Raw genomic sequence first — 14611 nt, 5'->3', positions numbered from 1 at the left:
CCTTAAACCATAGTGAAACAGAACAACTCATCAAGTCTTGGGTCTCTTGATAGGCACTTTATGAATTTAAATCGTTGCTATTATTGTTATCATTGACTTTACCGGTGGTGTTTACCACCTGGTCAGCGGTTCAATTATGACTTCATGGGGGTGAATTTAGGACGTCATGTCTTTTCCAGTTTATGAGGAGCAACCAAATTGCAGGGAATTAGGCTAATTTGAACGAGTTTGACCCTCATATTTCACAAACTGAAAAAAAAAATCTGTGTAACCAATAAAATACAACAGACGAATAGCTTGTTGGTGGGGCTCAAAATAGTGTAGTTCTTTTCAGATGTGTTTGATATTTTCACCAATCTGACTGGCAGAGGGGTAAAATACCTTCTTTCATCGTTTATGCAAGCTCCCATGAAACTGGTAACCCAAGTATGTCAAGTCAAGAGCTGTAGTAAAAAGGAGGTGTAAAGTGGTTTATGGGCTTGGCACCACCCAGGACCATAATGGATCATACAAGTTGCTGGAGAGAATTTAAAAAGCTGGCAACTGAGTATTTGACTATTTTGAAATAATACAGAATTTGAACTTCGAATGTAGTCTGTTGTACAATGGATAATGGATACACATCAGCACTGCATTCATATTCATTCAGCAGCCTGACAGAACTCTCCTGAAGGGTTTCAATGCTTTAACCTCTGTGCTTAACTCCTTGGTGATCTCCTAAGTGTCGGCTCCCCATTAAGGAAATCGTCCCCAACGACCACTGTTTCTGGCCTCATGATATCATTGCAGGAAAGGAGCTTCTTGGAGCAAGCCTGTGTGTTTCCCCGGGGGCTATCTTAGAACCCCTGTCATTTACCCCCTGTCATGCTGTGATCTCTCCCGGCTGGACTGATCCCGTAATACAACAGCTGTTGGACTCGTAACTGAATTAGGAAGGATAGATCAGAGTTTATTATGAGGGTTCAAATTCAAGATCTTTTTTATCTTTTATTGAGGCTTTCCTGTATCAGTTCAGCTTTTTTGTGAGTAATTCTATGATGTTGACAGTTGACATTTGTATTTCATTGTCAGAGTATATGACAATTGTTAGACAGTTTAACTCCTTAGTGAAATGAGATGTCTCAGGGGTATTCAAGTTTTCACATTTTTTGTTAATGTTTTGCTTAAGCAGTCCCTTAAAATTAAGCTAACTTGAAAGTGAACACTGCTTCGAAGTAAAAAAAAGTTTTCTTTTTTTTTTAATGCCGGACTATGCAATTATATGTATATTATGTATTATTTTTCACATTTTGCAGCTTTTTGGATGTATGTTGGATTTAAACAAAGCAACAACAAACTTCCAGCTTCAAGGGTCTGGTTGGTAGGCTAGGGCATTCTCATTCGATCTGATTGACAACAGATATCTTTAATCTCTAGCTAATCTCAACTATTGATTCTAACTCCTTATATTGATCCAGCAGGAAACCCTGCAAATCGGCCCTCTGACAGCACTGAACTGGTGGGGGTGCTCGGTGACGATGAGCAAAATAATGGCCTCAGGAAAAAGGTGAAGGACCACCATGTTCCTGCAAAGGAGGAGTCCACAGCACCTCAGTCTTCTCAGGGAGTTGCAACAAATGAAAGGACACATCCCAGTGGGGTTGTAGAGGATGAACCCCTCCGGAATAGAGGATCAGAGATTGAGGCTGAATCTGAGGTGGGATTGAGGGAATCCCAGGTAGGTGACAGCAAGAGAAATATTACTGAAGAGGATTATATCAGGACACGAGAGGCACAGGAAAGTGCCAACTCATCAGCCCCAAGCCATGAGTCCAATAATCTGGATTTTGACCTTTCCAGTGACAGTGACAATGACTCTACTACAGAAAGGCCTCCCTCATCAGAGAGTGACAGTGAAGTTAAGTCCTCTCAGGTCAAGAAATCAGGACTTGAAAGAGTCATACAAGAGCCCTATTTTGGGGATGGGACAAGGGAAGGGGACAGTAAAGGTCATTGTGAAGGTGAAAATAGTACTGACTCAGCAGAACCATCAGTTGTTCTCCCTCCAGATCCTGAGCTAGGAAACGGCTGCTCAGACAGGAGAGAGCCAGAAACAGAGTCTCAGAATAGTGAACAGTCCGGGGTTACCATGGGGGAGGAGCTGCTGGACCAAAGTATGGAGGATGAGGAGGAAGAGGAGGAGGAAGTTGATAATGACCAGGATGATCACCTAATCTACCTGGAGGAAGTGCTGGAAAGGATTCACGCAGAGTACTACGCTCGCTACAAGGCTTACCTAGAGAAGGAGGTCCCTGACACACCAGACATCCGCAAGATTGTGCCAGAGCTAAAGAGCAAGACACTGGATGGAATGATGATCGTGTTCAGCGGGCTGTACCCAACCAACTACGCAATGGAGAGGACCCGAGAGTATTACTATGCCAAAGCGCTCGGGGCCAAGATTGGCAAGAATCTCGTTCTCAACTCCCAAGATCCAAGTAGGACAACACATCTAATCGCTGCAAGAGCTGGTATGTAAAAATGTATGTACACTAATGACCATGTATTTAGTAGTACTTATCAATTCAATTGTTGCTGCTGAAATCCTTTGCACGAATGATTTTTTTTTTTTTTAGCCAAACTTGTGATTCGCAGTGTTTGTTTGCTAGTCCTCGTATTTACTCTACACTAAAATATGAGAAAAAATATTGGGTGTATTTGTTTGTTTTGCCAACCTCAGTGTCCATAGGTTGTGCAGGAAAAAAATACAACATTTAAAAATGAAAATACTTAAGTCAGTGGACTGGCTTGGTCATGGATACGATCACTAATAACTGGCAATGTTGGCATGCGGGTTCACAAGTAGTAGCAGGTCTCTTACACTCTCTGTTTACGGTGAAAACAAAGTAGTGTCACGTTGTCAGCACTTAGTGAGCAATTGTATGAGCACACAGTAATGGGCTAACTGTTAGCCCTAATGCAAGTGAAAACCTCGCCCCCAGGGTCATGGGTGCACTTAAGATGGACCAACCTAAAACCTATTTTCTTTTTAGTGATATGCGTGTGCAAAGTTTTTCCACCTTGAAGACATACTATGTGCAGTAAAAGTTTAATTTAAGATGTATTCATTCCATTGACTTACACAAGTGATTCTTTATTGAATTTGATTTCAAGAATCACTTAGATTTAGTGTGATTGGCACCAGCTTCTATACTTCTGCGACTGTGACAACGTTATGCACGGAAAGTCATAGTATGTATCCTCAAGGTGTAAAACTTACACTTAATGTATTTTCTGCTTTGTGGATTGTTTAAAATTTTTTACATTGACGTCTGGTACTCTCTGCACCTTGCTGTGAACAACTTATTTTTACAAGCTGCAAAAATGTGTGTCAAGTGCTCCTGTGGGTTCAAAATACAAATAACACAAGACATGAATCAGAAAGTGGATTCACTCCACTCACACCAGTTTACCCTCCTGAAAACAAGCAAGCACAGGAAGTGGCACCGCAGCCCACTGAGAGCAGCACTTCGCAATCACTCACCTCACACGTCAGCAGCAGATGAGAAAAATCAGCACAAAAGAAATCAGGCCAATACAAGCAGAAGTTCGCCTTGTACTCTAAAGAAACCATGGTGTTGTCAGAACAAGACTAGTATGTGGCCTGACATCCGGTCAGAGTTGAAATGTAGAGAAATTGTTGCACAAATAAGTTTGTAGTTGGGTCCATAGTCTGTTTTCCTTGATAGTATATGTTCATGTGTTTATTGAGTGGCTCAGTAGTAGTAGTCTCCGAAGAGTACTGAAGTAGTAGAACACATGACATGGTTAAACTGCAGATTTAATGAATACAATTGTGAAAGCAGAGCTTGTCACTTATGTTTTTAGAGGTATATGTGTGTCAAAGTTGGGTAATGTTGTTGTTGTTTCTCCAAGAGTAGGGAGCCCTTAGATAAGCCAGTTGACCCTGGGTACTATAGGAGGCTGATAGATGAGAAACGCACCACTGGCTACGAAAAATCAACTCATCTTTATTTATTAAATGACAGTATTAATGCGAAAAAGCTCAGCGCTGATCCAGTGCAGGGAGTGTTGGCGGCTGGGTCTCTCCCAATTAATTTCCTGCTTCTCTATCTACAGGAGACAACAGGTCTCTCCTCCTACCACAGGAAACAGCTCCCTTCCTTTCAGTCTTCACCACCGGTGACAGTAAAAATCTTAAACAGCATCCACTGCACATGATGCATGAACAGCAGATCATCTTCTGGGTTCTTATTAGAATTATAGTAATATAATATAATAATTGATAATGTAACATGGGCTAAGGATGTGGTTTGTGGTGATGTGTACAAAGGATAAAATGTTATAACTTTGACAAGCCCTATCACCTGGCCGTGAACCCGCGCCCCAAAGTATATGAAGACACTATGATCGTCACTTGGCTGCGGGGTTTGACTCAGTTGCTTGCAGTAAATTACAGTTGCCCCTTTTGCTTGTCACAGTATCTGAGCTCGTAGTGTACAGCACATGTAAAACTAAACTGAAAAAGAAAAACATCATTCCACACATGAGAGACTGTACTGTGAGAAAAATTTGAGCTACTTCTGCCTGCTACAGTATCGCCCTCAGCAAATGTAGAAGACCCCACAATAGATACTGTGCGGGAGCATTTAAACTCTTCCTATCGTTCATTCACTCACTCACTCATTCTGCATGCACTCAGCACTCAGCTTGCCTTTTTGTGTATTCTACTTCTTCTTTTTAGGTCTTTTGAGATCTTTTTTAGGATGATGATGGTCCTTTTCCAGTCAATCTGTTTGAGAGAGTTCCATCCATCCATCCATTGTCTTCCGCTTATTCCTATTAACGGTCGCGGGGGGGTTCACCCTGGACAGGTCACCAGCCCATCGCAGGGCCAACATACATAGACAAACAACCATTCACACTCACATTCATACCTACGGTCAATTTAGAGAATCAATCAGCCTAGTCCCCAAATTGATGTCTTTGGAACATGGTGGTCCTTCACCTTTTTCCTGAGGCCATTATTTTGCTCATCGTCACCGACCACCCCCACCAGTTCAGTGCTGTCAGAGGGCCCGAGCCGGGGCTCGAACCTGGAACCTTCTTGCTGTGAGGCGACAGTGCTGACCACTGCACCACTGTGCAGCCGATTGAGGGAGTTGTTATTTTTTTTTTGGATGAAATTTGAACTGTCATATTTAGTCCATACCATTCCCATCTTCTAAGCACGAGCAGCAAGAGTCTTGTGTTCCCCTTTTTTGTCTCATTTTTATTTATAGTGTAACTACTTGGTTTAAACAACGTATGAGCTACAGAAGTAGTTCTTAGCAAACAAGAGAAGAACAACAGCGGTAATGGCGTATAACAGGAACACGCAAAATGAAATAAACCATGATAACTGAGAATATAAAAGAGCTAAAATCTGCTCTATGCAGATGTAACATTGAAAGCAGAATGAGCTGTTCTTGTGAAAAACAAAAAAAATCAGTGCATTTTTACTTATTTTATTATGAAGCATAAAGAGTGGTGTTTTTTCTGATTTGATTTATTTTTATGGTTATGCTAGCAGCGCTAAATTTGTAAATCAAGAGGTCCTCAGAAAACAGAGAATTAGCTTTTCCAGTGGGGAAGAGAAAACATTTTTTAAAATTCTGTTGAACCCTGACAATGCAGTGGTGCTTGCTGCTAAAAGTCAACAAAAATATGTTTTTAAAAAAAAGGCCTTGTTTACTTGTATCATTCAAAGCATTCATACCAGTCACTCATAATCTGACCTTACCTCCGTGACATTTTTGTTTCTGGCCACTACAATGGAGGGAAAATTGAATTGAACAACTGCCAAAAACAGGCAGGCTAAACAACTGAGTAGTAGTGGCGTGTTCTGCCTGTTACTTTGTGCTGCATTTCTTTGGCTATCAGCAAATGAGAGGTGTTTAAGGTATTTATTCATCACTACAAAAGTATGTTTTAATCATCAGTTCCATCTGGCATCAATGAGGCGGATAAGCTTCCATCAATGTAGACCAAACACCTACAAAATAGATGTTGGAATATTGATTTTGTAATTGTTGAATATGTTTAAAACACTGCAGTAAGGAGAGCCTTAGAGTCACTGGAATGCTAGGGGGAATCACAGATAAAGCCATGATAAAATATTTTACCCACAATTATTATATTGTAATACAGTAATGCTGCAATGATCGATACATTGCAAGACAGATTGTCTGATATTTATCAATATCAGTATAATTGTTGAATAAAGAAATACCTCTACTCAGGCAAACTGCTGGAGTTATATATGTTTTATATCGGCATTGTGATGTAATTGCAGTTGTCAGATCCTGCAAAAAAATAGGGGAAAAAGTGCTTGGCTTAATGTCTCTAAAAACCCTCAACACACAGATATTTAGTATTTGTGTATCTCTATATTGCATATATATTGATTGATCTTTTTTCTGATCCCTGATTAGGGTTGGGTACTGAAATTCAGTTTCAGTTGGAACTAAATTACATTTAGTGAGACGGGGTACCCTTAAAAAAAAAAAATTTTGGTTCTGCTTATCGTTCCTAGATGTGATCATTTATAACGGCTGCTTACAGTGTTGAGATATCTGCCAGCTGGACCCAAATGTTGCGTATCTACGTCACGCGCCGCCGCATTATTGACTGTTTTCAATGTCACAAATCATGCGTCTAGTTATGAAGCTTAAACTGAGATGTGGCATTCACACAGATAATCTTCCCAAAGGCATGTGAACCACATCCTTCCACTGTTCAAGTGCACGTTGAAGGACAAACATTTAAGTGAAGCACCAATAAGCAACTTTGAGGAGGAACTTAAAAACACTTCGATGAATGTTCTTTATATGGCTTCACCAGTGGGGGTCAATATCTGAACAAGTATTTGATTTTTAGTCATGCATGACTAGAATAACCTGGGGCTAATGAGCTTCTATGGTGAAAATTCAATTTGGTGCCTCTGTGTCAAACATCAATAAGTATTGTTCATGCAGAAACACTACTCTCTGTGTATGTGGCAACATGCCTTTTTCGGTTTCAAAGCAAACTATTGAGTTTGTGAATGGACAATGTCCTCAGCTCTAAAAGACAAATCACCCTTGTTATCTTTGTAGTAATATTGATCTGGCAATTATTTCCTCTTTTCTGTTCCAGGGCAGAGTCTGATTATTGATCCAAAGTATTCAGGAGACCTATGAGTGTGTATTTTGTAATAGTGTTTGATTATAAGGTCACACTCTGTTCCCTTTCTCACCTTTTCCTCTTTCATTCCTGTGATCCAGGCACTGAGAAGGTTCGTCAGGCACAGGGCTGCAGACACCTCCATGTTGTCAACCCCGACTGGTTATGGAGCTGTCTGGAGCGCTGGGAAAGGGTGGAGGAACGGCTCTACCCTCTAAAGGAGGACTACTCCAAGATGCCACGGTACTGGCAAATTTCAGAGGAGACATAGCTTGGAAGAAGTTCATATTATATACCTTATAAGCAGCTGCAAAATCATTATTTCTCTCTAGGAGCAACAGTCCAGCAGCTTTCCCTGACAATCAGGGCTCTCAGCAGAAGACTATTTTGCACCCAGCTCCTTTTCATCACAGTGCTCCCCCACAAGCCCCTGAGGCGCGGACCTATGACCCGGTTACAGGGAAGCTGATCCGCAGGGGCCCTCAGGTGTCCCGGCTAACACCCTACCTCCAGGCATCAGGGTCTCTGTTGCTCCCTGATCATAGAGAGCAGTCTTGTCTCAGGTACTGCAAGAACAGAATTTGACTGGTGTCATAAAATATTACTGAGATACAGAATACTGATGTAAGATGAATATATATATACACACACGTACATACATACATACATACGTACATATACATCATTAAATGTGAGACTGTAACAGGCAGTAGGACATATTTACTTTAAGAAAAATGCAGTGGGTTCATCCAGTGATACAACTCAGCTGTATTTTCCATTCAGATCCTCTCTGATTCTCTCAGCAATTAGAATGGACTGATTTGGCTGGTGATCCTCCATTAATCATTTATTTGTTCATTTGTCTGTGACAAATGCAAGCCAAGTGTATGTGTCCTCATTTTTGTGGTTGTTGCTGTCTAAAACCCTTCCATTCAGTGGTGAAAGGCTGTGTCCTAATCCCTTATCAAGAAACTCACAATTGAATATTTTTTATGTTTTTATTTGACAAACAAGTGGCTTATAATGTTTGGAAATGAATATCACCATTGTAACACACTGTAATAAATCAATAATGAGCTTTGAAATTGGCCCACATAATTCAGAGATTAGGGGAGCTTTCATGGAATTGCATGAACTGTGATTTATTTATCAAAATATCTGTTTAATTAGGCCCCACCAAAAGGAAATATAAAAACTTCCTATTTGCATGATATTAACACCTATTGATCCCTTTTTTTCGAGAAAAGTTGGCTCTCATAATTTGTATACAGCCTAACCCTCACTTTTCACCTAAGATTAATACAAGAATTAACATAAATTTCAAGAAACGAAATCAGCAAGGTACATGTGTAAGTGTAGAATCATTGTATTATGTGTGAGTTTAGAATTAGCCTTTTATAACCACATGTGGTTTGTTGTTTAAACAGACAAACTAAACTGAGGAACATGTATCAGGAATATGGACTAGCTTTTATTTAACTGTAGCTTATAGTTAGCGGTGTACATCTCAACTACTGAGATGATTCAATACCTTTCTCAATACTTCTTGAATGATACAATACATTTTAAATGGCCAATGATTTGGTGCAGTGAAGTACAATGCAAGATGGTGGCATGAATCTTTGAATCGGTAGTATTAGTACAATAGAGATTATTGAACTATAGAAACAATCTGAAATGGACACATATATATATATATATATATATATTTTACATTCTAAAATCCTGACAGGTGTTCTAATGGAAGGGCCATTGTGCAGTGAAGAAAAAATAGAACAAATTATTTTAAAAAAGGTTTTTTTTTGATGGGGGCAGCACGGTGGTGCAGTGGTCAGCACTGTGGCCTCACAGCAAGAAGGTTCCGGGTTCGAGTCCTGGCTCGGGCACTGGATCTTTCTGTGTGGAGTCTGCATGTTCTCCCTGTTCCTGTGTGGGTTCTCTCTGGTACTCCAGCTTCCTCCACAGTCCAAAGACATCAATTTGGGGACTAGGCTGATTGATACTCTAAATTGACTGTAGGTGTGAATGTGAGTGTGAATGGTTGTTCGTCTCTGTATGTTGGCCCTGCGATGGACTGGCGACCTGTCCAGGGTGAACCCTGCCTCTCGCCGTAGATGCTGGGATAGGCTCCAGCCCCCTGTGACCCTTACTAGTAAGGAATTAACGGAAGATGATGATGGATGGATGGATGTTTTTTTTTATGTCAAAAATAAAACCTCATTGTTAGATAAATCCACACACTAAGTACAAAGAACCATGTTTCACTTGTAGCATTTTATCAATACACATTATGTGAATTTTATACATTAAATCCAGCATATCTTGATCCATCTGTAAATCTTAACACCCCTCTCATTAGTTTAACAGAATAAATTATTAGATGAAATGTGTAAAAATGTAGGGCTGTGCAGTTGATTTAAATTTGATAAAAATCTCAATATGACTGACAGCAATTTTCAAAGATTGCTGCTAAGTAACCAAAAAAACCATAGCACACACTGGTCTTCCATCCATTTTCTACTGCCTATCCTGTCAAGGGTCGAGGGGGGCTGGAGCCTATCCCAGCAGCTTCAGGTGAGACCCTGGACGGGTCGCCAGTCCATTGCTGGGCCAACACATAAAGACAGATAACCATTCACACTCAGAGACACACCTACGGTCAGTTTAGAGTATCAATCAACCTAGTCTCCAATCTAGTCTTTGGACTGTGGAGGAAGCTGGAGTACCAGAGAGAACCCACACAGGCACAGGGAGAACATGGAGACTCCACACAGAAAGACCCTGTACTCCAGCCGGGGCTTGAACCCTGAACGTTCTCGCTGTGAGACAACAGTGCTGACCACTGCACCACCGTGCTGCCACACTGATTTTATTGATAAATTTGAACTAAAGAGTACTAAAGAAAGTATAAATAGATTGAAAGTCTGTATTCTCTTTAGCTAACCCGGTAGGTAGTTCACCTATGTCTAATATGTAACTGTACCTTAGGGGAAGTCGAAAGAGCCAACAGGACGAGGCAGCGGGGCCCAGCCAGGACAATGAGCAGCCAGGGCCTTCTCGACGGAAACGCCAACCCAGCATGTCAGAAACGATGCCTCTATACACACTTTGCAAGGAGGATCTAGAGAGCATGGACAAAGAGGTAAGGACTGCCTCATATGATTTCACCCTGAGGGTTCCTTATCCTTTAGATCAATCGTGCTTTAAAGATCTGAAGTAAATTAGAATTTGCCAAGTTATAATTAATCAAGTGATGTGGATGTCAGTGTGATTGGTCATGCTTGAAATGATGAACAGGCTCCCGTTACTGGAATGTGAAACAGTCTGCCCGGTTATTGACTCGGTTAAGTTAAGTAACTGTAGCTGCAGGCAGTGGCTCAGTCTGAAAGCTGATGTTCCATGCCTCACTGGACCCCCCTCTTTCGTTTTCCTCTAACTAAAGTGCTTCAATCAGCAGCGCTGTGTCATGCCCTATAAAAATAACCAACTCAGAATAGTGGCCATATCTCCAGTTGCTTTATGATAAACCAGTTTCAGTGTGTGAGAATTCAGCTAACATCAAATTTATTGATTTGCAGCTATGTAAACTGCCAAAAGGGAAAAAAAAGGAATTAACTTTTGCCCAATTCTGAGGCTGGACAACTTTTTCAGTGGTATTGGGTGAGGGATGTATTTCAAGCACATAAACAATTTAATATTCCCTCTGAACTATTTTGATAGTATTGATAAAATGCATGATACAACAGAAAAAATAGGCACTTTCAGAGCAAGCAGTCATAATGGCTTACATCACTCAAGGCTTTTTCTTATAATGTTTATGAGTGAGCTGCTGTCTCGGCTTGCATTCAACCCATCAATAAACTCTTACATCACTTAAGGTTCCTATTGCACTGAGAAGTACCAACCTAACCCACCCTAAGGAAGGAGTGAAAAGGGCTTTTCAAAATAAAGTTCCTGTGGTAAGGAAATTATATTCTTTAAAAGTTCTAGAAATGTTCCAATAACAATTTTTCCTTACTGGTACCAACTCAGACAGCTGAATGTCAAGTATCTTCCATGTAAAAACATTTATCTTTTTTAATATAATCCTTACAAGCTGTACATTAATAACTTGGTAATGATAAGGTAATATCACTATCCATTTGTAAAACAAGTATAATACAATTATGACCATTAACCATTGCAGTACTTTATATTACACGAAATATGATAAATGCCATTGAACTTTTTTCATCTTATATGTTGAAAGGTAGTCATAACTGAAAAAGAACACAAGTCTTGGAATAAATAACTTTTCCAAACTTTTGACAAATCAAAGATTTTTACACTGATAGTCATTTTTACATCTGTAGTGTAACAGCAACTTCAAAGATAAGGACAATGGAAAGGAATGAATAATAGTGTCTTTACAAACGGCTGTCTCTGTGGAACTCATCGTGTCATTTTGAAGTGCTTTCCAGTGCTTGCTGTTGCAGTTCGTTAGCATTGTTGAAGTCGCAGTGTTCATCAGTGTGAATCGTCTTCAAATGCATAACAAGATTGTCAGTGTTGAACCTCCAAACCTTGATCCCACCCCTCCTAACCAGGACCTTGCACACTCTACATGTTGCTATTTTATGTCCGATTGTCTCATGAAAAATATTGCCACCTGGCTGGTGGTGCCAAGCAGTCAATCTCATTTTTCCCCCAGTGGCTGAGGAAACAGTGATTTCCGCTAGTGTGTGTTCACATAACAGATGATGCTAGCTGCCTCTTCTTGTCTGCTGGAAAATGAAAGGATGCTAAGCCAATATCTTGAGTTGGTTTGGAGGGTGGGCAAGAAGAAGGAGATGATTTGTTTCCAGTTTGCAGTGCAGAACTAACAGGACCCATTTCTTAAAACCAAAAAGTTGGGTGTTTGTTTGGAGGGGAATTTTCGCCGAAATGTCTGGCCTTTCCAGTAATATCAAAATCAGAACAACAACAGCAAAAAAATTCTCAATTGAGAGCGCCAAACAAAGGGAATGGTTTGTCACTTTATGCTTGCAATTAGCTTTATTTCCTTGTCTTGTCTCAGCCCTACAGGCGACAGTAGGGACATTCAGTGTATTCATGGGGTAGCAAGGCTTTATCAGGGCAGGTCTGGAAGAACGAAATGGTTCAACAGGTTTAGTTCACTCATACACTCTTCTTCTATTGTCATTTAGCCAGGCACAAGGGAATTCAATTTTTTTAGAACAGGACAAGTCTAGTCTAGCAGCCGAAGGGTCGCTGGTTTGATTCTCACATCCTGGTGACCACATCAAAGTATCCTTAAGCATGATACTCTGCCTCTCTCCCAGTGTCTGCTGAGATAGGCCCCCCCCCCCCAGACCCTTAACAGCTAAGCAGCATAGAAAATGGATGGATGGATGGATGATCTCATAAACTGATTTTTTAAATAATGTAATGTCGAGGGGTGGCTGGTGGTTCGCTGACTACAAAGGCACGACGTAACTGCATACCATTGACCAGCTTCCTGTCTTACAGTAAAATGAAGAAATCTCCATCCGTTCAAGTCCACTTATCAAAGCTATGTTTTGACCCGCCATCTTTTTTTTTTTCATTACAGCTCACATTGTTGTCAAAGGTGTAACTGATTTTACAAACATGATGTCAACATGATTTTTTCCAGGTGGTTACAAATCTGTGTTGATGTCACGAAGCAATCACAACCATACAGAAACACATTTGGTCAGAAAACGATTCAACATTGATGTGTCAGAGGCTAGGGTTTGGATCTTATGTGGGTTAAAGGTGCACTAAGCCTTGTTGCATGGTTTCGGCACGATTTTATTTTTGTCCCAGATCTTGGTTTGAGCGATTTTGAGAAATAATCTAATTAAGATTTTCTTTCCTCAATATTGCCATTGCGGTTTAATATGTGATTATTTCTTCAAGGTCCTCTTTTCATGTATTTCTCCTCTAACACAAGCAGTAATTCATGTTGTATTATAATAAACAATATCACATGTACATGTTTTATCTGTCTTATAGGCCATTGTTAAGATAAAGGCAAATGAAGCATTAATTGATATGAAATGGAGGCAGTTTATGTAGTTACTTCATTTACAGTTGTAAACTAACATAATATTTTACTTGCAGCCTTGTAAACATTCCCAACAACAACTTAAAAAATCTTGCAAAAATGTGCAAAAAAAAAAGTTTGGTGTAAACAATTGTAGGTATCAGTCAGTAGTAAATCACACAAACTAAAGTGTAGGTTACAAAAGTAATGCAAACTAATCTTTGGCTTTTCTATTGCGACATGTCCAACTTTTCTTTTAAGAAACAGTGATATGTAAGCATGTGCACTGCACTTCTTAAACACTATCTGAGCTTAACTTGATAGGCAATAAATAAAATAGTACACTACTGTCTAGCATATCTTTTGCTATGAACTCCGTTATTGCTTTTGTAATTTCTGCATGTCGTTTCGAGTTGTGGTCATACGGAGTAACGCTCTCTAAGGGCTCGGTTAGAGGTCCCTGATGGCTGGTACTTGGCTTTGATGAAGTTGAGGCACTGGTAGCTGGCGTTTCAGCCATGCAAGTGTCGTACATGGCTTTGTGGTGTTTTATCAAGTGCTGATACGGGTTTGTAGTGTTACCTCTTGTGGTGGCAATGGTTGCAAGGCAGGTTCTGCACAATACCTGGTGTTGTGCAGCACCTTCTTTTTTATAGCCAAAATAATTCCACGCAGCTGATGTGCTGCTCCTCTTTGGCACTAAACTTTCTGCAGTGTCAGCTTTTGTCAAACCCAAGGCCATTGTGCAACAGGTTAAAGCGCAGTGTCAACTCTCCCCGTGTGTTCTCTGTGCTTTGCTCCACTTGTAAGTCATGTGACTGGTCAAAGTTCAAATCCCAGCTTTTGCGGTTAGAAAATCTTGTTTTCCCATATCGCAATATAATCGCAAATGCAATTAATCATCTAGCCCTACTCAAATCATAGGCATCTCCCCTGGACTGCTAGCTGCCTGCCCCCTGAATGCACTATGAAAAAGTCCGGTCTTTGGAGACGACACAGGGCTCACAAACGGCAAACAAATACTGAGTGCACAGGATGTGCACATAATCATAACAAACTACATTCCAGCCAATCACCGACAAGATGGTTGGGATTGGGGGCTTAGTGCGCGTGCATACATTGGAGAATAAGCAGAGTTGATTGAGTAGCGTAGTAGCAAGGTGCTAGATAGGTGGACGGCGTCTAATAACTCTTTGTTACACTGGAAAATGGTCGAGGCTCGACGGAAGAAAAGACGCTCAGATAAATATTGGGCAGGAAGAAGAGAGATTGAGAAGTAACCAACAAAGACCCGCTGACTGAAAGACTTCCTATCCCAAGCGCAGTTGGCTAGGTTCTTGCTTGACAGGTAAAAGTGAGATT

General features: G+C 40.5%; 1 protein-coding gene across 3 annotated transcripts in view; it reads left to right on the top strand.

Moving 5' to 3' along the window:
- ctdp1 (CTD (carboxy-terminal domain, RNA polymerase II, polypeptide A) phosphatase, subunit 1) overlaps positions 1-14611 on the top strand; it is a 73818-nt gene that overhangs the window by 12168 nt on the left and 47039 nt on the right. For 2 of the 3 annotated variants that reach the window (XM_086193972.1, XM_086193974.1), the window contains exons 8-11: positions 1458-2510; positions 7305-7446; positions 7536-7766; positions 10192-10345. In XM_086193972.1, the coding sequence (XP_086050098.1) occupies positions 1458-2510; positions 7305-7446; positions 7536-7766; positions 10192-10345 (1580 nt within the window). The remainder of the gene's footprint in view (positions 1-1457; positions 2511-7304; positions 7447-7535; positions 7767-10191; positions 10346-14611) is intronic. The other variant, XM_086193973.1, reaches the window with a different exon arrangement.

This window comes from Aulostomus chinensis, chromosome 22, assembly GCF_037954235.1.
Source record: "Aulostomus chinensis isolate RoL2024-O1b breed Wild chromosome 22, RoL_Achi_v1.0, whole genome shotgun sequence".
NCBI lineage: Eukaryota > Metazoa > Chordata > Actinopteri > Syngnathiformes > Aulostomidae > Aulostomus > Aulostomus chinensis.
The sequence above is the reverse complement of the archived record's forward strand: the minus strand, read 5'-3'. Positions and strand labels throughout refer to the sequence as shown.